The sequence below is a fragment of the Enhydra lutris genome, unplaced genomic scaffold, assembly GCF_002288905.1.
Source record: "Enhydra lutris kenyoni isolate GAN:26980312 unplaced genomic scaffold, ASM228890v2 scaffoldscaffold14, whole genome shotgun sequence".
Taxonomy (NCBI): domain Eukaryota; kingdom Metazoa; phylum Chordata; class Mammalia; order Carnivora; family Mustelidae; genus Enhydra; species Enhydra lutris.
This window is the reverse complement of record NW_019154098.1, coordinates 45,563,920-45,585,495: the sequence shown is the minus strand read 5'-3', so window position 1 is coordinate 45,585,495 and position 21,576 is coordinate 45,563,920. Positions and strand designations below refer to the sequence as shown.

The window sequence follows — 21,576 nt, the reverse complement described above, 5'->3', positions numbered from 1 at the left end:
CAGCCAAAGGTATATCTAATGTAGAAATAACTGCAGCAAGACTTTTCAGAAAAATTGATTTGAACACTGGGAACTTCGAGTAGTTCTACAACCAAGCGTTAGTACCTATACATATACATAAGCCACTCTAGGTAAATTTACAAATTTGTTGAGAAGAATGTGTATGATCACTTCCTATTTAGCAAGTTACCTTAGATGAGCTTGTAGATTAAAGATTCTCACCTGTCAATTTACAAACCATACCCACTTTTTAGACCTGTAGCCTTATCTGATACCTTAGTCTGTGGGCCAGTCCTAAAAGAATATAGGCTTTTTATTTTTCTGTTTTTCACATGGTATTCCACCCCAAGTCAAATACATGTATACTTATTCAAACATAAAGAATCTTGGTATTTAATTTGTAACTGAGCATGTAAAGTGATTTTAAAAATGAAAAACCTTTACAGATCCTTTTTAGCACTTTGTGCTATTTAAAATCATTTTAATATTGCTATCACAAGAAAAGGAATTTACATTAAAATTCATTGTATGTCAATTCCCTCATATTTAATATATAATATTCCTAGCCAGTCTTGTGATTTTATATTAACTATAAAAAAGAAAATAATACATGTAGTGATATTTTGTTACATAAAATGCTCTAAAATAAAACAATATAATATCAAATTCATAAAAATATTTAAATAGTATTCTATTCTTTGTGAAATCAATACTGAGGCCAAACATTTTTCAGTTTTTCCACAAATGAGTTATAGACGATGAACAGCAGGGGGCACAAAACTCAAAAGTTTTTCTGTACAAAGCACAGCACAATAAAACCTCATGCTGTGGAAAGCAGATAAATTTTGAAGGCAGATTGTTTGATTCCAACTGGCTCCATCACATATAACCTGAATGACCTTTAATTATTTAGCCTCCCTGACTGAGCTGCTTCAATGGTAGAGTCATAACTATGACATAGAGATTAAATATTAACAAAGCTGTAAGGCAGATCAATAAACACCAGAGTTTTTTTCAGTGTTTATTATGTGTGTGTACACGTATATATGTACATGTGCACCAAAACACATCAAATAAGTACAAATTTAGATTTTATAGCAATTTTGAGACAGTGCACATGGAAACGGCTATAATTTCATAACCTACAAGCACAAGTATCGCTAGATCAAAACTAAAACAAAGCTAAACAAAGGAAATGGCATTATTTACTCCAATACAAAGCTTTTATATATAAGAAAATGTGAATGTCATTGAAAGTGGACGCAAACTGGTGTGTGCACGGTATAGTGCAGTGTTTCTCGAGTATGATCCAGGAAAACCTACATCAACATTATCTGGGAGTACTTGTTTTGAATGCATACACCTGCGCTACTTAAAACCCAGTTTTTCAGAACGATGAGAGTGACACTTCGATTTCTTCTAGTAAAAGAGAAACAAGAATATGTGCTTTTCTAGGGTGCCTGTGTAGCTTGTAGGTTAAGCATCTGACTTCAGCTCAGGTCATGATCCCAGGGTCTGGGATTGAGCAGGCTCCCCGCTCAGTGGGGAATCTGCTTCTGCCTCTGCCCCTCACTTGTGTTCTCCTTCTCTCTCTGTCTCAAATAAATAAATAAATAAATTTTAAAAAAGAATTATGTGCTTTCTAGGCTTCCTGTGGCTATCATACTGCATGCGCTGTGAGGCGAGCACTGTGCCTCACATGGGTTATTGGATCTTCTAAATGACACATTTACTCTCACAAATGACTCGCTCAAGAATAACTGAGCGTGGTTCCATTTTTTCCCTCTTTTCTAAGAACTAGACCATTTTTGTTTTACTACTTTGTATAGCCGGGACCAAAAAAAAAAAAAAAAAAAAAAAAAAAAAAATCCTTCCTTTTCCAATTAGTGACTATGGTGTATTCTTTCATATCACATTTTCCCAGCACTTCCTGTGTTTTGTATCTGTACCAGGCATTGGAAGGAATGCTCTACTTTCAAAAAAAAGCCTGGGTAGGGGTTCCTGGGTGGCTCAGTTGTTAAGCCTCTGCCTTCAGCTCAGGTCACCATCCCAGGGTCCTGGGATCAAGCCCCACCTCGGGCTCCCTGCTCAGCAAGGAGTCTGCTTCTCCTTTCCCATTCCCCCTGCTTGTATTCCCTCTCTCATGGTCTCTTTCTCTGTCAAATGAATAAATAAATAAATAAATAAATAAATCTGGGTATAAACTCTCATAAATTTGGATTTAATTAATTAAAAATATATGTTAATTCATATAGGACTAAGCTTAAATATGTGATATATTAACTCTAAAAAATAAGGTTTTATCAATGAAATGTATTGGTTTGGAATTAATAAATTTATTTTAAAACTCTCCAAGGATCTAAATGAAAATGTAACAGACATTGGTAATGATAACCACATAACATTCTTATCTATTCATCAAGAGCAAAACCTAACCTTCCAACTGTTAATCTACCACAGGAATTTTTTAAAAGTTACTATTGCCTTTTATCACCCCAAGAGAACCCCTCTTAATATTTAGTGTTTAATTTCCCTTAGTTTTTTTTAATACATACATGTAAAATCGTTTTCTTCAAAAAGTGGATAACACTGAACATTTTGATTTATAATATGATTTTGTCGCAATATTTTGTGAACCATTGCCAATTCAGTTAGATGAGAGATTTCAACATCTTGTTAATGCCTACTTACTATTTCATATTATGAGTATATCATAATTTATTTCACCCATCTCCTATTGCTTAATTTTTGGACTTCTTACTTTCAATCCCTATTATAAACAAAAAAGTGATAAATATCATTGTACAAATATATTTGTTCTTGTATCCAGAACACCTTTAGAATAAATTCGTAGTGACGGAATTACTGTCAAAGACTGCGTGTTTGTGTGTGTGCTTTCTTTTTTTTTTTTAAGATTTTTATTTATTTATTTGACAGAGAGAGATCACAAGTAGACGGAGAGGCAGGCAGAGAGAGAGAGAGAGGAGGAAGCAGGCTTCCTGCTGAGCAGAGAGCCCGATGCGGGACTCGATCCCAGGACCCTGAGATCATGACCTGAGCCGAAGGCAGCGGCTTAACCCACTGAGCCACCCAGGCGCCCCTGTGTGTGTGCTTTCTCATATCTTCAGAATTACAAGGATTAATCCCTCTTTTTCATTCTTTGTTAATATGCTAGGTAAAAAATAGTATTTTTACTGTTTTAACTTACCTTCTTTGATTATTAATAAATTGAAAAGAAGTTCATGCTTTTACTTATCATATTTCTTCTTAATGAATTGCTTCTTCATGCCTTTAGTTCCTTCCCATATTAAAAAGATTAACTCTTTCTACTATTTTGGAAATACAGTTTATCTTTTGGCTTTGTTTATGTTTATTTCACACAGAAGTTTTTTTTTTCTTTTTATCATACAATCTATCAATCCTTTTGTTTGATTTCTGCTTTGGGGTTTTATTTAGAAAGTTTTCCTTAATACAAGATTATATTATATATTATATTCATTCACCTATATATTCTATAACAAAATATAAAGGCCAAACCCAAAGTACAAAATTTTTTTTTTCTTTTTTATTTGACAGAAAGAGATCACAAGTAGGCAGAGAGGCAGGCAGAGAGGGAGGGAGAAGCAGGTTCCCCGCAGACAGCCCGATGTGGGGCTTGATCCCAGGACCCTGAGATCATGACCTGAGCCAAAGGCAGAGGCCTAACCCACTGAGCCACCCAGGTGCCCCCCAAGTATAAAAATTTAACATACCAATTCATTTAACCATTTATTCATTCATGCAACAATTATCTATGAACACAAATGCACTATGCACTGTTCTAAATGCTGAAGATAAAGCAGTGAGCAAGACCACCAAAGTTCCTGCTATCATGGAATTACAGTCCAAAAGGAAAATGATCATGCAGCATATAATTTAATGTGAGATTTCAAATTTATGAGAAAGGAATGGGAGGATTAATGGGATTATTCTATATACAATGTGGTTACAACTAGCTGACCATTAAGAAAAGAAATAAATTAGATTCTTATTTCATACCTTACATCAAAAGTATTATAAGTAGATTTAAAATCTGTACTTTTAAAATGAAACCGTGAAAATACTAGAAAAAAACATAAACGAATATTATATAAAGTAACATTATACATGTTCTTAAACATGAAAACTCCTTTAGATGAATAACTCAAGGCATTTTGGAAACACCATCTTATTTTTAAAAAACGGAATATAACAAGGTAGTTTTGAACAATAATCTTTATTAGTGTATTTTCAAAGGTATACATAATCCTGAGCTACTGCATTTAGACATTTATCATTTACTCTTTGAAGTTTACATGTATTTTGCTCCAAATTCTCTGATGAGTACATTTTTATACTAGTCAGGAACATAAATAATTTAAATTATTATTCTTATCTCTGGAAGAGCCAATTTATTTACTCATTATCTCTTTATCTTAATTCTACTACATTAAAGGCTTTAGAACATTATTTCTCAATTAAGCAATTTCTTTTTCAAAACTGCAAAGATGGGCAGTGCAAGAGCTGATTCCTCAAATCCTAGTGAATTCTTAGAAAACTATGCTGCTTTTTGTCTTTGATCTACTTTCTTGAATAAACTGGGTAACCATCAGACCAGCTATATTCGAGAAGAATAAGAGTAACTACCTCTAATCTCAACATTTTAGCTAGTGTAAAATGTCATAGGTTCTCTTCTCATATAAGTAGTCCATAATTAGCCCAATAAGAAAATCTACCATGATCTAATGAAAAGGGGGGCAATCCAGTGTAAATATATCTTTGTTTAAATGGTTAAGTATTATAAAACATGTTATGTGAAATACTTCCTCCAAGATCTATAAAGGAATACATACAGCTGATTAACATTAAATTTCATATATCTAGACCAGAATGTTTAGAATTAGTAAATTAAAAAGCAGACAAAAATGAAAGACAAAAGTCCTGTGATCTTTGAGAAAAAACATTTATCCAACATTATCTCCAACTGTGGACAAATAAATATTTTCATTCTTGTATTTTAAATTACTACCAAAATATCGTATCTTTCTACAAACAACAAAAAACAAGCATACAGTATCTAGAAATGATTTTTATCTGACAAGAATGTCAAGTCTTTGAAGGTACACTCAATTTTTTTTTTCCTGAATAAGGTCACTATGATCTTAGGTTAAAGTTACAGTAAGCAGTTCAAGCAAAATGCATATTGCTTAGATTTTAAAGCAAGCAATTTTGATACTGTTTAATTAAAATGTGAGTATAAATGTGAAGCTATTGTAGAAACATTTATAAATACTCCTTGGGAATACTCACAGATCGGCAAGTAATGGAATAACTGATTTAAAAATAACAGAAGGGTGATGTTATATGTAATGTTTGGTGACAAAGCCAAAAATATCTTTAAGACATGTAAAAGAACACTAAGACAGTTTTATTATTCGGAGCTTGAAAACCTAGCAGCAAAACAAACTATTTGCATATAATGTAGTGCAATGAGCATTTGTTCATAAAATACTCCCCAAGTCTTGAAACTTTATACAGAAACCAGAAATGGAATCCATTAAGGTGAATGATTCAAATATGTCCAGAGTAGCTTATCAAGAACTGCTAGATACTCTCACCTGCATCACTGAATTATAAGCAAGCTTATGCAAAACTGTGTTCTGGGTAACTCACTCTTATGGCTCCCCAGTAACAAGCTCGGATAAGGCAGATCAAACCTAAGAAATAAGCAATTGCCCAAGAAACATAGGTTGCGTGAAATCGCCTTGCAAAATCTTGGGTGCCAACCTAAAATAAAAAGCAATATAATAACAAAAGATTAAAAACTTCAAGCAAATATTTGCTTAAAGAGCCTGTGTGGGCTTGGGCTTACATGTGATTTTTATAAAATATATCCCTGAGGCCACAATATTCCTATGAAATATGAGTTGATGAATTTGCTGATTATCATTGACAGAGTAAAATTTAGCAGGACAATACTGCTAGTTATATTAACTACAAACTTTATGAAATAAACAAAAAAGCCCACTTGAACATGTTATTTCTATAAGTAACTAAATTGTCACCTAAACTCCTTGGTGTTATACGACACAATAGAGTGTTCCTAATAATATGGGACCAGGTAGGACAAAGGAGAATGGGAAGTAAATGGTAGCAAAAAAAGATCAGTAACTCCTCCTCCTCCTGGGAGAGAATAATCCCCAGTGCCAACCACTTAGCTTCAGTCGCCTCTAAAAATAAACCATCCCCATAATGATAATAAATCTGTGCTTAACTTGAATAAAGAGAAAGGTTTTTCAGCCCTCCATAGCTGACTATTGCTTTTGCTTTGCTATGGCACTAAATAAAAACAATGGATTTTTGCTAAATGGATGGTAAAGTCCCCAAGGTCAAGGACCTTGAGAGGAGTCCCAAAACACCATTAAACTCCATTAAACACAGGTGCATGGACTGGGCTTCTGATTGCCCACAGTCCTCGAGAAGCTTCTGGGATGCCAGGGAAGCAGGCTCTTTGGGGATCACTGAAGATTGTCTCAGGCCTCATCACTTACTACTGATAAAGGTGAGAAGAAAGAATTCTAACAGTGAGTAGAGTAATACTCACAGTTAATCCGACTCCAATGAAAATACATATCATTCCAATGGTAATATATGCACAGCAGCGTCTTCGGGGAAGTGCGCTACCCACTGAGGAACTGCAAATTCATGAGTAAAAGACAGCATTATTTCCATGCAGTTTCTCCCTTTCATCCCTGGGAATACTCTTCTATGGCTCTAGTGACACAGGTACTTCTGTTTATTTCTTCAATTTGAGAGACAAGAACATGCATAAAAATGCCATTTTTAATGAGCTAATATAATCATAAATGGTAAATTATATTACAGTGGCTTTAACCAAAGTTCAAGCCTTGGTTATTGACAGTATCCACAAAAAAACTACTGTGGTCAATAACAATCTTCCAATATAGGGGCGCCTGGGTGGCTCAGTGGGTTAAAGCCTCTGCCTTCAGCTCAGGTCACGATCCCAGGGTCCTGGGATCAAGCCCCACATCGGGCTCTCTGCTCATCGGGAAGCCTGCTTCCTCCTCTCTCTGACTGCCTCTCTGCCTACTTGTAATCTCTGTCAAATAAATAAATAATATCTTTAAAAAAAAACAAAACAAAAAAACAATCTTCCAATATAAAAATACATCTCAAAAAATGTATTCTAGGATGGAAAATATGTACTATCTTATAAACAGTGCTTGATTTTTTGCAGTTTTAACAGTATATGTTTACTGTAGAAAATTTGGAAAATAGAGTAAAAAATAAAAAGGACAAAGAAAATTACCTATAATCCCACTACCATAAATTATTTCGACATGTTTTCCTCCAGCCAATTTTTTTTGGTAATTTACCAACATAGTATAAGCAATTTCTATGTCATTAAGTGTTTTCAAATTGGAATTCCAATGGATGAATACAACATAATTTTGTCAATATCCTACTACTGGACACAGAATTTTCACTACTATAAACCAGGTAAACATCAATTAAAAACATCTGCTTAGTTTTCTTAAGATAAATTTTTAGAATTAGGATTATAAAATTCAAGAGATTAACTTTTCAAAATCTGTTAATACATACTGCAAGAATCTATGGGAAATTCGTAAAATCATATACTGTTATCATGCTTCTCAAGTGAAGTTTTAAATCCAATAGTTTTTAGTCATTTACACTTTTAATTTTTGTAATTTTCAAAATGGTGTAAGTAGAGCAGAGATCACCCACCCAAATTAGCACTTTCTTCTTTTCCTAAGCATAAATATATAAATATATCATATTGGAGGCACTGTATTAGTGAATGAGATAATGAAGTATCTGATTTGCTTTTCTATGGCCAGTCAACATCACAGCTAGCACACAGTAATTGCTCAAGAAATGTATGCTGAATAAATGGAATATAGAAATGCATTACTTACTAGGCATAGTTTGGAAATGTGTTATTCCAAAGAGGTTAATTTTGCATAACAGAAAAATGGTTTCCTTTAAGCTCCAATTTTTTTTTAAAAACTGCTGAGTGATGTTTCAAATATATATATATATGTATATATATACATATTCCTAAATTGTTAAACTGAAACATAAACATCTGGGTAACTTGGGGTCATCAATATAGTGTACAGCTTGCTGTGTGGAGTCACCAAGACATAAGATTCATTGCCTTTATAGTTAGCCTTAGACTACTTTTAATTTTAATTCTTATGCAGGCATTTGGTGATGTTCCCTGCCTTTATAACTCACCGCAGGCTGTCATTTCTCATTTATTTACCTGTGTATCTGCTAATACAGATAATTAATCTGCTATGGATTATAAGACAAGTCAGTTTATTAGAATTATATATTAAATAAGTCAAAAGGTCCTAAGTGAATATTGGAGCATCTTTTCTGTGAGCCAAAGAATCCACTTTAGTACATTAATTTCAGTGCATGAATTCTCCTTAGAAAACCCATGCCCATTTTTCATCATCCAGCTTACATAATCGCTACCTCTGGGAAGTCTTCCCAGAAAAGAAATAACCTATTGTTACTCTACAACTCAACTGCCATATTATCACAGGGATAAATGAGCAACAAGCACCTATTGCATCGATTAGGAAATCTCGTGGTATCTGTATGCAGAATGTAGTACTGTTTTGCATGTGCTAAACCTCTGTATGTGTATGAATACATATAAAACGATGCTTCTGTGACTTGCCCTTTTTTGTTTGCTTAACACTCTACATGAGACTCTTCCATACTTCTATGAGGAGATCGAATTCATTCATTTTCACAACTATCTTCCGTTATACGAAAGCACCAGTTTACTCATTCTCCCTATCAATGGACAGGACAGTCAAGGGGTTTATTGCCTTGATTTTTGGCTACTATAACAAAGCTGCTTTGAACACTCCTTTATGCCTCCTATGTACATATGCAGGAATTTCTCGAACATATTCTCAGAACAGAATAGCTGGGTTGTACTGGAGACGTATCTTCAACTTTAATAAATGCTAAATTTATACCCTCACTATCTTGATATGAGAGCTTCCAATGTTCCACCCACACCGACACTTCAACACTTGGTATTGTTTTCATGCTTGACAATTTCATGGGTGCGAATGGTATTTTGCTGTGGTTTTAACATGACTTCCAGCAAGACTGAACATCTTTTCAAATGCTAGTTGACTACTGGTTTTCTTTATTAATTGTTTGTTCATATTATTATCGCTTTGTTTTGAGCTCTTTAGCTTATTGACTCACAGGTGATATTTACACAGTCTGCATACTATTCCAGGAAGCTATCTATTCTATTTATATATTCTTTTAGTCTGTGGGTTTGTTTTTTAAATCAAGATTAACCTTGGGGCGCCTGGCTGGCTCAGTGGCTTAAAGCCTCTGCCTTTGGCTCAGGTCATGATCCCAGGGTCCTGGGATGGAGCCCCACATCGGGCTCTCTGCTCCACGGGGAGCCTGCTTCCTCCTCTCTCTCTCTCTGCCTGCCTTTCTGCCTACTTGTGATCTCTGTCTGTCAAATAAATAAATAAAATCTTAAAAAAAAATCAAGATTAACCTTTACCTAAAAACCAAACAAAAGCCATCACTAAACAGTTTTAAAATATTATGAAAACCCATGAAAAGAAGATTCAACATAGGTTCTAAACCTGAAAAAGCACACTTCAGAAAGACTATTAATTCTAAACTCCTGCCAAACGATGACCTTAAAGTGCCAAATACAAAAGAATCTCTTAGGACCATTTTCCAAATGGGTAATTTGTCCCTGGCTTGGCCCCTCCCTTCTTTAACTATATACAAAGTCCTGCTGAAAATATGCAGTTTAGCTGACTTTACAATAGAATGTAACAATGTAAACAGGTTCTTGATATTGACAATGTTACCAAGGGTTTTTTGTCGTTGTTGTTGTTATTGTTGTGTTGTTGTTGTTTTAAATCCAACAGTTGGTCACAAAGGTAAAGTATTACCAAGGCTCTTTTGTCATTTCTTGATCATGTCTGACTCATCCAACCTTCAAGCACATGCAAGGGTCAATAGTTTTCAAGAAGCAGAAGCCTGAGGCCATTTAAGAAATAGGATTGTGGGGCGCATGGGTGGCTCAGTAGGTTAAAGCCTCTGCCTTCGGCTCAGGTCATGATCCCAGGGTCCTGGGATCGAGGCCCGCATGGAGCCCCGCATGGAGCCCCTCATGGAGCCCCGCATGGAGCCCCGCATCCAGCCCCGCATCCAGCCCCACATCAGGCTCTCTGCTCAGCAGGGAGCCTGCTTCCCTTCCTTTCTCTGCCTGCCTCTCTGCCTACTTGTGATCTCTGTCTGTCAAATAAATAAATAAAATCTTTTAGAAAGAAAGAAAGGAAGGAAGGAAAGAAGGAAGGAAAGAAGAAAGAAAGAAGTAGGATTGTGAGGTGAATCCATCTGAATAAGAACTTTATCCTGCCACTTAGGGGAGGAGTGGGGGTGGGTACGACATGCAGGTGGATGTCATTCCAGCAGGGGGAGCTAGTAACATCCTGATAGAGGTAGTCTGCTCCTCACCCGTTACAAAGCTCCTTCATATGATACACATTTTAGTGAATTCATAGATTGTCTCAAAACCATGGTTCACAGAGTGTGCCAATAACTGAGAAAATTCTTGGTTCTTAAAATTTTTTAAACTACACCCACTAGAAATCTTGCAAACAGATAGTGGGGTGAAAACCGTGACAAGCAGTTTCAGCTCTGATTTGGCACAAAGATGCTACTGTCACTGAGGATTCTAGCTTGTGGTTTTAAAAATTCATTTTAAATAACATCTTCTGATAATGAGTTTTTATTCACAAAATCTATGTAATGTAAGGTAATTCTAATACAGTAAAAATTATCAACATTTCCCTTTCAGGTTTGTACTTTCTTCTGCCTTGTGTAGGAAATTCTTTCCTACCTGTTAGAAAAATATTTTTAAAATCTTCTAAAAATATTAGATTTTACCTTTTCATATTTATGTCTTGATCCACAAAGGCACAGTCCTTATAATTCTCAATTTTTAGTTATTTTGAAGTCATATTATGTGATGCACACAAATCCAGAATTTGATTTTTTTTAATTCACTCATTCATTCATTCATTCATTTTAAAGTAAGTTCCATGCTCAGAGTAGATCTTGAACTCATGACCCTGAGGTCACATGCTCTACTGACCGAGCCAGCCAGGCGCCCCCAGAGTTTATGTTTTTGATGAAGTGACCATAATAATAACTCTTTTTACTCTACAGCCTATGAGATACTTAAGGTACCTACTAAAAAGCTATAAGAGACATCCAGAATACAGTGGCTTAAACAGTTTATTTCACGGGTAACCTGGGTGGCTCAGTCGGTTTAGCATCTGCCTTCTGCTCAGGTCATAATTCCAGGGTTCTGGGATCAAGCCCCTCTTCGGGATCCCTGCTCCACACGGAGCCTGCTTCTTCCCTCTCCCTCTGCCTGCTGTTCCTCCTGCCTGTGATCTCTTTCCTGTCTCTCTCTCTGTCAAATAAATAAAAATTTTTAAAAAGTTTATTTCTCTTACATATGAGAATTCAAAAGTAAATGTACAGCTTAGGGTTGGTAGACTGCTCTGTCCTGTGATTAACTGCTATTGCCAGACCACACAGGTGATGAGTCTCCTGCTGCAGATGCCATTTCCAACCAAATGGAAGAGGGGAGAGAAAATTAAGACAAGTTTTGCCTTGGGGCACCTGGGTGGCTCAGTGGGTAAAAGAAAAGTGTTGCCTTAACTGAAACACATGACTATAACCTTCCTCAAGAGAGGCTTGAAAATGTGGTTAGCTGAGTGGCCAGTCAGACTCTGAAAAGTTTTCTGGTACAAGGAAGAAGAGGAGAGCAATCTGCTCTTTTAATTAATATTAATATTATTATTTTTATGTTGGTTAGTGTTTGTATGGGATCTTTCCTTTGGTGAAGGTTTTGTGATTTGATCTTTTTTCCGTTTTTTACTCTCATCCTATGCTCTTGTATTTCATGAGTTTATTCTTCAAACTGCACAAAGATGGACCTCAGTCTAGTCTGATAATTTGTAGCAGGCCTTGCTGACAGTTTCTGTCTAATTACATTATTCTGAAAGCTGATATATATATGGATATTTCTGATCTCTTATTTTCACTTTCTGTAGTTTCTGTATTTCCTATGATTTTCCACCCTCTTTTCTGGACTTCTTGTGGATTGACTATAATTTTATTAATTTCCATTTTCCACCTACTATTTAGAAAGTTTTACAATTCATTTGTACTAATTTAGCAGTGACATGTAAAATTTAACATACATAACATTTAAAATCTAAAATTGTAAATCTACCCTCCCAATAAAAATAGGAATTTTAGAAAGCTTTAACTTCAAATATTCTGCTCCCATCTTATATGTTCTTGTTCTGTGATATTTTGATTCTGTTATATTTTTATTTCTCCAAATTCATTGGCATTAATATTATCATTACTGTTATTTTTGCTATTTTATACAATGATCCTGATGACTGTTTACAAGTTACAAGATTACTTTTTATTCTTGCCTTGTAGAAACTTCTTCTGGGATATTTTTCTATTTTCCCTAAATTCATCCTTTTAGTAGTTTCTTTGGTAAGGGTACCAAGATGGTAAATGTTCTCTACTTGTTGCTGTTGTTGTTTGTGGTTCATTGGTCTGCATTTGAAAACACTTTTATTCTGCCTTCATTTATTCTACTATGACTTAGATTGGTCTATAATACCAGTCTGACAGTTAATTTCTCTTAATACTTTTAAGTATTTTTAAATTTATCTTTTGGGTTCCATTGTTGCTGTTAAGATGTTTGTTGACAGAACTGTTATCTTTTTTTATAGTTAAAAAATCTGTTTTGGGGAGCCTGGCTGGTTCAGTAGGTGGAGCTTGCGACTCTTGGTGTCTGGGTCTTGAGTTTGAGCCCCACACTGAGAGTGGAAATTACTTAAAAATTTTTTTCTTTTGGAAAAAAATCCATCTTTTCTCTCTCTGCTTTTGGTATCTTCTCTTTATCTTAGGTTTCCTGCAATTTCACTACAATGCATTTGCTTATTTTGCACAGATTTCACTGCTCTTTTTGAATCTAAGGGTTTGTATCTTTCATAGATCTGGAAATCCTTAGGGATTAACTCTTCAAATGCCCCATCTCATTCTTTGTTTTTGCCTTCTAGATCAGATATATTTCAGCTGCTCTCATACATATTTGTCTCAACACTACTCTCACCTGTGTGCCCCTGATGGATTCTGGGTAATTTACCTACCTCTCTCTTCTAATCCACAACTTCAGTTTTCAGCTTCATCTGCTGCTTTACCTGTCCATTGCATTGTAATTTCTGTAAGTTTTATTGTTGCTTTTAAAATCTAGCTGGTTATTGTTTTTGCTAAGTAAATGTGTTATTTTGAGACAACTTCAGATTCATGAATAATACAGAGAGATCTCATTTTTTTTTAATGCAATTTCTCCAATGGTAACAACATCTGGCAAACTCTACAGTACAGTATTATAACCAGGATATTGGCACTGATACAATCCACTGATAGTCAGAATTCCTGCTTAACTTATACTCATTTGTGTATGTGTGTATTTAATTCTACACAATCTTATCATATGTGTAGTTTTAAGTATCCATCAGCACAGTCAAGATACAGAACAGTTCCAACACTATAAGGATGCTTTTATAACCACACCTACGTCCCTCCCACCTGCCTACCCTCTGCACCCACCACATTATCACTAATCTGTTCTCTATTTCTAAAATTTCACCATTTCAAAATGGTACATAAATGGGATCCTACTGTAGGCAACCTCATGGCACTTTTTTTTTTCCACTCAGCCTACATTCATCCAAGCTGTTGCATATGTCAATAGCTCATTCCTTTCATTGCAGAGGTAGTATTTCAAGGTATGGAAGTACCACAGTTTGTTTAACCATTCACTCATGGAAGAACATTTGGGTTATTTCCAATTTGGGTCTATTAAGAATAAAGTTGCTATGAAAATTTGTGTACAGTTTCTTGTGTGTGCTTGATCATTTTTTAAAATTTAAATTCAATTAGCCAACGTATTGTACATCATTAGTTTCAGATGTAGCATTCAATAATTCATCAGTTGCGTATAACACCCAGTGCTTATCACATCATGATCCCTCTTTAATGCCCATCACCCAACTGTCCCATCTGCCCATCGGCCTCTCCTTCCTCAACCCTCAGTTTGTTTCCCAGATTCAAAAGTCTCTAGTTTTATCTGTTTTCTCATTTCTATTTTTTAAAAATATTTTATACATGGCTATAGCATATTCTGTATCTAATAATTATATCTGAAGTCCTTGGGAATCTAATTATACTGTTTGTTTCTGATGCTGATTCTGCGTGTAGTACCTTGTTTCCTCATGTGGTTGGTAATTTTTGTTGAGAATTTATTTTGGCAGTTCTTAATATAAAAAATTCGTAAGAATGGTTTGGGGTGGCTTCATCACAGAGAATTTTCATTTGCTTTTCCCAGGCTCCCTAGAATGATACAAACCCTAAACCACTTTAAATTGCTTTCAGAGACTGGCTTTTCCTAGACCATATACATGAAGTAAAATACAAGGTTCAAACTCAGTGTTCTTATAAAATCTCTATAATATTCCTTTTCTGGTGGATTTTTTTTTTTCCATCCACTCTTTTCATGAAGAACAGCCTTAAGGACTTTTTCTGGGGGTGAGGGGATAGTGTTCCCAATCTCAACCTTCTGCAAGTCCAAGGTCTTCCTCTCATTCTTCATCTGAACATTGAAACCCAAGGGTCTGGATCACCAGTATTAGTAAACACTCTCAGGATATTTGAAATGACAGTCATAATTGTCCTTGCCTCTTTATTTCAGGTTCTTGGGTATTTTCTTAACTTTCATATGAACTGACCTATGCATTTAAAAAGATGTTCGTTAGTGTTAACTAGTCTTTCATTTTACTGGATGTAAAAGTCAAGAGCATTTAATATATAAAATATGGATAGTAAATCTCCCAGGAGGAAAAGATCATCCAATACTTCCCAAACATCTAACAATTCACTCTTCAAATTATTAACTTTTCCTTTCGCAATACTCCCCTATTAACCCCGGGCCTTATAAAGGACTTCTGGAAAAAGATGGTGCCAAGCAATGTTACTTATAGCACAACTTTCGATGAGGTAGCTAGGGAATGTTTTATTAGAGGCAGCTTAAAGGCAGGGTAAGATGTGAACAGATGAAAAAGTAAGTAAGTCATCTTAGCAGATAACAGTGACATTGTTCAGGTATGAAAAACATAAGAATTTGGGTCAAGAAACATGCACCAGAATAACCTTTCTTTCAGAGAAGGTTTCTGTAGGTGAGTAGTAGAGTCCTGGAAGCAAGGGCTGTATGAGCTCACTTGTGAAGTTAACTAGGGGTTTTCCAGGAATGAGAAAGGGACCAGCCAGGTCATCCCAGCCTAGTAGGGTTAGATTTAGGGACAGAGGGAAGAAACTGTACTATGTATGTGTGGAAGTAGGATTTGTTGAGGATGGCACAGAATGAGTTGTGTATAAAGGTCAAAGAAAACATAATAAAGATATCACGACAGAAATTAGGCAAATACCTAAGCTTGGAAGGTTGTATATACCTTGTTAAGAAGTTTGGAATTCCATTTTGGATTTTAGGCAATGGGCCTATAATAGTCCATATGGTGCATTTATGTCAATAAGAATATATCCTTCCTAGGGTTACTTTATATGCCACATATATAGACAAACCTAGAATAACAATGAAAATAGAACCTTGTTGTGCAGTATTCAACCTGCACAACTGTACATCATGACCATGAATTTTGGAGCTTTTAAAGATTTGGAGCCAGAGAGTTTAAAATCATATTTGTATCCAGGGCCATTACTCTAATAAATGGAAAAGAGAACAGCAAGGCTGAAGGCCAAGAGATAAATTAGGAAGCCATTACAACAGTCCTGGAGAGGGATCCCAAATGTATGAACTAAAGTAGGAATAGTGAGACTAAGAGAACAGAATTGAAATGTCAAGAGACAGAACTGATAGGACTTGTTTCCATTTGGATACGGGGAATAAAGATACATTCAGACTTCTGGCTTGGTCAGCTGGGCAGATGATGTAACATTCACCAGTATAATATATTCATCAACACACGAGGGAGGTGCCTGGGTGGCTCAGTGGGTTAAAGCCTCTGCCTTCAGCTCAGGTCATGATCCCAGGGTCCTGGGATAGAGCCCCGAGTCTCTGCTCTACAGAGAGCCTACTTCCTCCCCCCTCTCTCTCTCTCTGCCTGCCTCTCTGCCTACTTGTGATCTCTGTCTGTCAAATAAATAAAATCTTAAACACACACACACACACACACACACACACACACACACACACAAGGAAGATTAGTTGGCAGAGCGTAAGGAAGATGGATATGTGGGTTCGAAGTGCCTATGGATACCCAGGTTGAAATAACAATAGGGAAAATAGTGAAAGCAGATTGCGTATTTATATCTGAAGAGATTTGGGGAGATTTAGTGGCATATTGGTCGAGATTTAATGGCATATATATGACAGAGGAAACTGAGAAAACCAAGATCTAGTGTGATCAAGCTGCAACCCTGAAGAATTGCAATATTTAACTACTTGGAAGAGAAAGTGAAGTCAACAAAGGAAATAGCAAAGGAATGTTCTCAGACGTGGGAAGAAAGAAGGAGAAAGTGGTACCTAGAAACCAAGAAAAGAACTAATTTTAAGGAAAAAACTGGGATGATCAACAGAACCAAATACCTACTACAGAGAAAAGCAGAATCAGAGGAATGATCAGATCTATTAGAATTTGCAACTGGGATGTGAATTTTGTTAAAGCAAATTCCTCATCCCCTAGTGGAGCTGATGGCTAATTGTACTTCACTGAAGACAGAATGGGTGCCATGATCAAACAGAGGGATAAGCACTAAAATGGAGAGAACTGCCTCCCTCTGAGAAGAGAAAATGAAGTACGTATAGACACAGGTAGTGGATAGACAGGCAGCATGAAGACGAAGGAGTTCATGGATAGCCTCAGTCCTATCAGGAGAGGGAAGGCAAGTCATCTGCTGAGGCTGAGTGAGTTACATAGAAGGAGTGGGAGTTTAAGAGGAACAGTAAATTTCTAGAGATAATTGCTTAGGAGAATGGGAGAGGGAGCTAATCAGAGACACTTCAAAATGGAGTATCAAGCAAGGGTTTCACTGCGGAAAGCTATACATTTGGAAAGAGATAACCAATACAGAATTTTTTTCAGATGTCAGTTATCTTGGTAAAGAAAGGGAGAAGCAGTGGCCATACTGATCCAAGATTGGTGGTTTGAAGAGTGGATGGAAATGAATTTCAAGGGATGAAGACTTAGTCAATCTAGCAAACCTAGAGTCTCTTTATATCTAATATGTTCAAATTGAAATTAGCATCTGTCTGCCAGACATAGATCTTCTAAATGTTATCTTAGCGAATAGTTCTATAGCCTCTCAGATGTAAAGTCATCCTCTACCCCCAATCTCTCTCATACCTTCACATTCAATCCTATCTATTCTGTTTCCTTAACATCACACCTACACTTTCACTCCACTGTACCTCAGCACTGATAGCTCCTTCTACAAGGAACCATCCTGCATTCTTTTTTGCATCATTCCCACTCATCTTTAATAACTTACTTCATATGCCACCTCCCAACCAGAAGCCTTCTCTCAAGTTGCCTTTCCCTCCAATCTGGGTTAGAGGCTCTTGAAAGCAGAAAATGATAGGTGAACCTCTTTCAAAGGATTTAAAACTTTATTCTAGTTGACTCTTCTCTTCCTTATACCCACAAGAATCAGTTCCCTGAAGACAAGGTTACACCTTTTATTTTAAGCACCCAGTACCTAGCACAGGACTATTTACTCAATTCATAAATAATTATAAAAGAAAGCACTAAAAACCAAAATAAAAGAGAGCAAGAGCCCACTATTGTTTAAAATGTCAGGAGACGACCCACAAAGGAGTATGTCAGTGATACAGAGAAATGATAGCCAATAATAACTATCCTGGATTAAACCGCCATCTTTACCAGTCTTAGGTCTTTATAATAATACAGTCCAAGTACTACTTCAGAACACTAGGACTACAACTCCCCTTCTGCAGTGGCCACAAGCCACCCAGCTCACTGAAAGAGCAAGCTCACCTTTAGCTCCAATGGAAAAAGAGTGACAGGAAAAAAAATGCTTTTTGGTCTCTGGATCCACTGGGAGAAGCTTTCCTACATATGTTTTGGGATGGTTTCATAGTAATGATTTAGTAATCCCTTTAACATAAACATAGCTTTAGGATATTTTATACTTGTGTTTAAAGAAATAAAATTTCTGGGTGGCGCAGGGTTAAGCATCTCTCACTTTCCAGCTCATGATCTTAGGGTCATGGGATCAAGCTCCACTTCCGGCTCCATGCTCAGTGGGAAGTCTGCTTAGGATTCTCTCTTCCCCTCCTACAGCCTCTCCCCCTGCACTCACATTCTGTCTCACTCTCTCAAATAAATCTATTAAGAAGATTTTAAAAAGTAAAAGAAATAAGATTCCTTAGACTCTTATCTCAACAGATGACTCGTCATTTTGTTATTAAGAACATTCAAAGGGAAAACAAATGTAGATACAAGCCATGAGTTTCATGTGATAACAGTATCTTTAGTCAAATAAGTAACGGATGCCCTGAATCCTCCCATGTTTAGCATGTGATTCCAATTCCATAAACGTCCCTTTAAGCATGATTTTAAGCTGACTTATTCCATGTGCATTTCTATGCAAGTTGTTCCTTAAGTAATTGATATAAATTCTTAACATTAATACACTGTCTTGTGATTTTTTTTAAAGATTTTATTTATTTATTTGACAGACATAGATCACAAGCAGGCAGAGAGGCAGGCAGAGAGAGAGGAAGGGAGGGAAGCAGGCTCCCTGCTGAACAGAGAGTCTGATGCAGGGCTAGATTCCAGGACCCTGGGATAACGACCTGAGCTGAAGGCAGAGGCTTTAACCCACTGAGCCACCCAGGCGCCCTGTCTTGTGATATTTTAACCAATTATAGACTATCTAGACATTCAACACTTCTTTATTATTAGCAAAATATTGCCACTGTTCTAAAACAATGACACAAGCAAATCATGTAAGCAAAATCCTTAACCTCTCTAACAGTTCCTCATCTGTAAAATGAGGGTCATAATTCCTGCATTCCAGGATTGCTGGAAGGGTAACAGCTAATACATCTCTGTAGAGAAAGGAACCATCACTGTGCTTAGCATACAATCTACTAATCACAGGAACTTTTTGCTATTTCCCATGGAATTTTTATTTATTTATTTACTTATTTTACCTTTTTTTAAGATTTTTTTTTTTTTTTAGAGAGGGAGAGAGAGCACGCACTAACATGTGCATGCATGCAGAGGAAGGGGCAGAGGGAGAGGCAGCGAAGCCCAAGCCCACTCCATGCTGAGCAGGGCCTTCACATGGGGTTTGACCTCACAACCCCTGAGATCATGACCTGAGCTGAAACAGAGAGTTAGATGCTTAATGGACTGAGCCACGCAGGTGCCCCTTCCATAGAATTTTTATCCCAATTTAATGTTCTTAGTGAAGATAATTGCCATTTAATTTTTTTCATTTTTGTGAAAATATAGATAATGCTCAGAAATATTTATCATTCATATACATATTCACATACTTATGTGGGGGAGTGTCTATTTTTCTGTATATTACTTGGGGTTATCCACTTTGCTTCTCCATATAGACTTGTACTGAATTCAACAAGGTTAAGAATTCAGTTGGTTAATTTCACAAATAAATTAAAAGGAAATGTCTGTTCCTCTGAAGCTAGAAATATGCTGTAAAGAAGTTACTCTTACAGGGCTAGATTCAGTTGGAATTACATCTAGCAGAGATAAAAGGAGAGATTTTGTTACATATACTCTACTCAGATACTTTTCAATTCTTTTCTCCTAGAGATCATTCTTAGGATTTCCTCAAAACAGGTAAGGTGTTTATATCATACTAAGGACCACACCAATTAAATTATGAACTCATATTTTCAGTTTTTAAAAGCTGAGCTGTCAAAACACTGCAGTTAAATTTCCTTAGCTCAAGTTACAATTCACACAGATAAGTGGAGAACAATAATCGCTAAATTAAAATTTTATCAACATAAATACTTGCGGAAAGAGTTAATAGATAGCAGGCCTGAGATAGCTACCCTTAGAAAGGCCCGCTTTCAGGATTGACCTTGGCTGGCATCTGTGAACTTAAATAAAACGTTCCCACAATTACCTACCTGATACGAGTGGCTCACTGTGCCCAAATTGTCCGTGCAAACAATATGATTTATGCTGAATATCTGCTTTCCTTCTGAGAGTTTAGAAATTCGGTATGTGCTATGCAAGAGGTGCCTTGTGACCAACTCCAATAAAAACCTTGGTCACAATCTCTAATGAGCTTCTCCAGTAGATAATTTTCACCTGGGTTGTAACAATTCCCTGGTGGAGGAATTAAGCCCTATAGGAGACGACTCTTGGAAACTAGCACCTGGTGTCTTCCAGACTTTGTCCCATGTGCCCTTTTTTTTTTTTTTTCTGATTTTGCTTTGTATAATAAATCATAGCTATGAGTACAAATAAATACTAATTCTGATTAATCCTCCTAGAAAATCACAGAATCCTGGGGTGATCTGGGAACCCCCCCAACAGAGCTGCCACAAAATATCTTTAATCAAAATATCTTCTATTTTTTCCCACATTTATATTGCCTTTTGTTAATTTCCTTAGGTACACTACTTGGGAATAGAGAAAAACATACTGAATAGTTAAGACAGGCAAATAATTATATACACTTTGCTATCAGAGAATAATCTCACTGGACAGGACATGAAAAAAGTTAACTATCTAATTACAAACCTGCAAACATTTGGTATTTCTCCTAGATTACAGCCCATCTTTTAAATATAAATTTTAGATTATTTGCATAGATTATAACCTCTTAGGACATTTATAAATCCTCACCAGGTTACTGGTAATTTTAGTAATTTCTTCTTAGAAATTGATTTCCCTTTGGAGAGTGATAATCAAGCCCAATCATTTTCATTTCAAAATGGAATATATTAATCAGTTAAAAGATACCTTTTTTTTTAGTTTTGGGAAGCATAAACATATTAAACATGTATTCATGTCTTGTATGTCTTCAAATCAAAATCTACCAAAGTGAGAATTCTGCTCTTTAAACTGTTCTCAAGTACCTCCCAGTAGCCTTTCCAATGGTAGAGAAACTTACATTTTTTTGCAGTGTGGGCATTTTGCCAGAGTGTTGAACCTCAGTTCCATCCACTGTAAATAAAAAGAAAAGATTGAAAAGAAAAACAACTGAAAACTATCCAATCTGATAAAATATTTTTTTTAGTTCAAAGGTTACCAGGGATCATAGCAGAAGTAACCCCCTTCTCACGGTTATAGAAGCTTTTCCCCTCAACACTTCTTCCACTCC

The 21,576-nt window shown here is 36.1% G+C and overlaps 1 protein-coding gene across 1 annotated transcript in view; it reads right to left on the bottom strand.

Annotated features, from left to right (window-relative positions):
• Nucleotides 1-4,197: 4,197 nt before the first annotated feature.
• LOC111146677 (phosphatidylinositol-4,5-bisphosphate 4-phosphatase 2) overlaps nucleotides 4,198-21,576 on the bottom strand; it is a 59,338-nt gene continuing 41,959 nt past the window's right edge. Inside the window, exons 5-7 of the mRNA XM_022502331.1 lie at nucleotides 21,367-21,419; nucleotides 6,623-6,713; nucleotides 4,198-5,805 (exon numbers count right to left, since the gene is read on the bottom strand). Coding sequence (XP_022358039.1) covers nucleotides 5,662-5,805; nucleotides 6,623-6,713; nucleotides 21,367-21,419 — 288 coding nt within the window. The 3' untranslated portion in view covers nucleotides 4,198-5,661. The remainder of the gene's footprint in view (nucleotides 5,806-6,622; nucleotides 6,714-21,366; nucleotides 21,420-21,576) is intronic.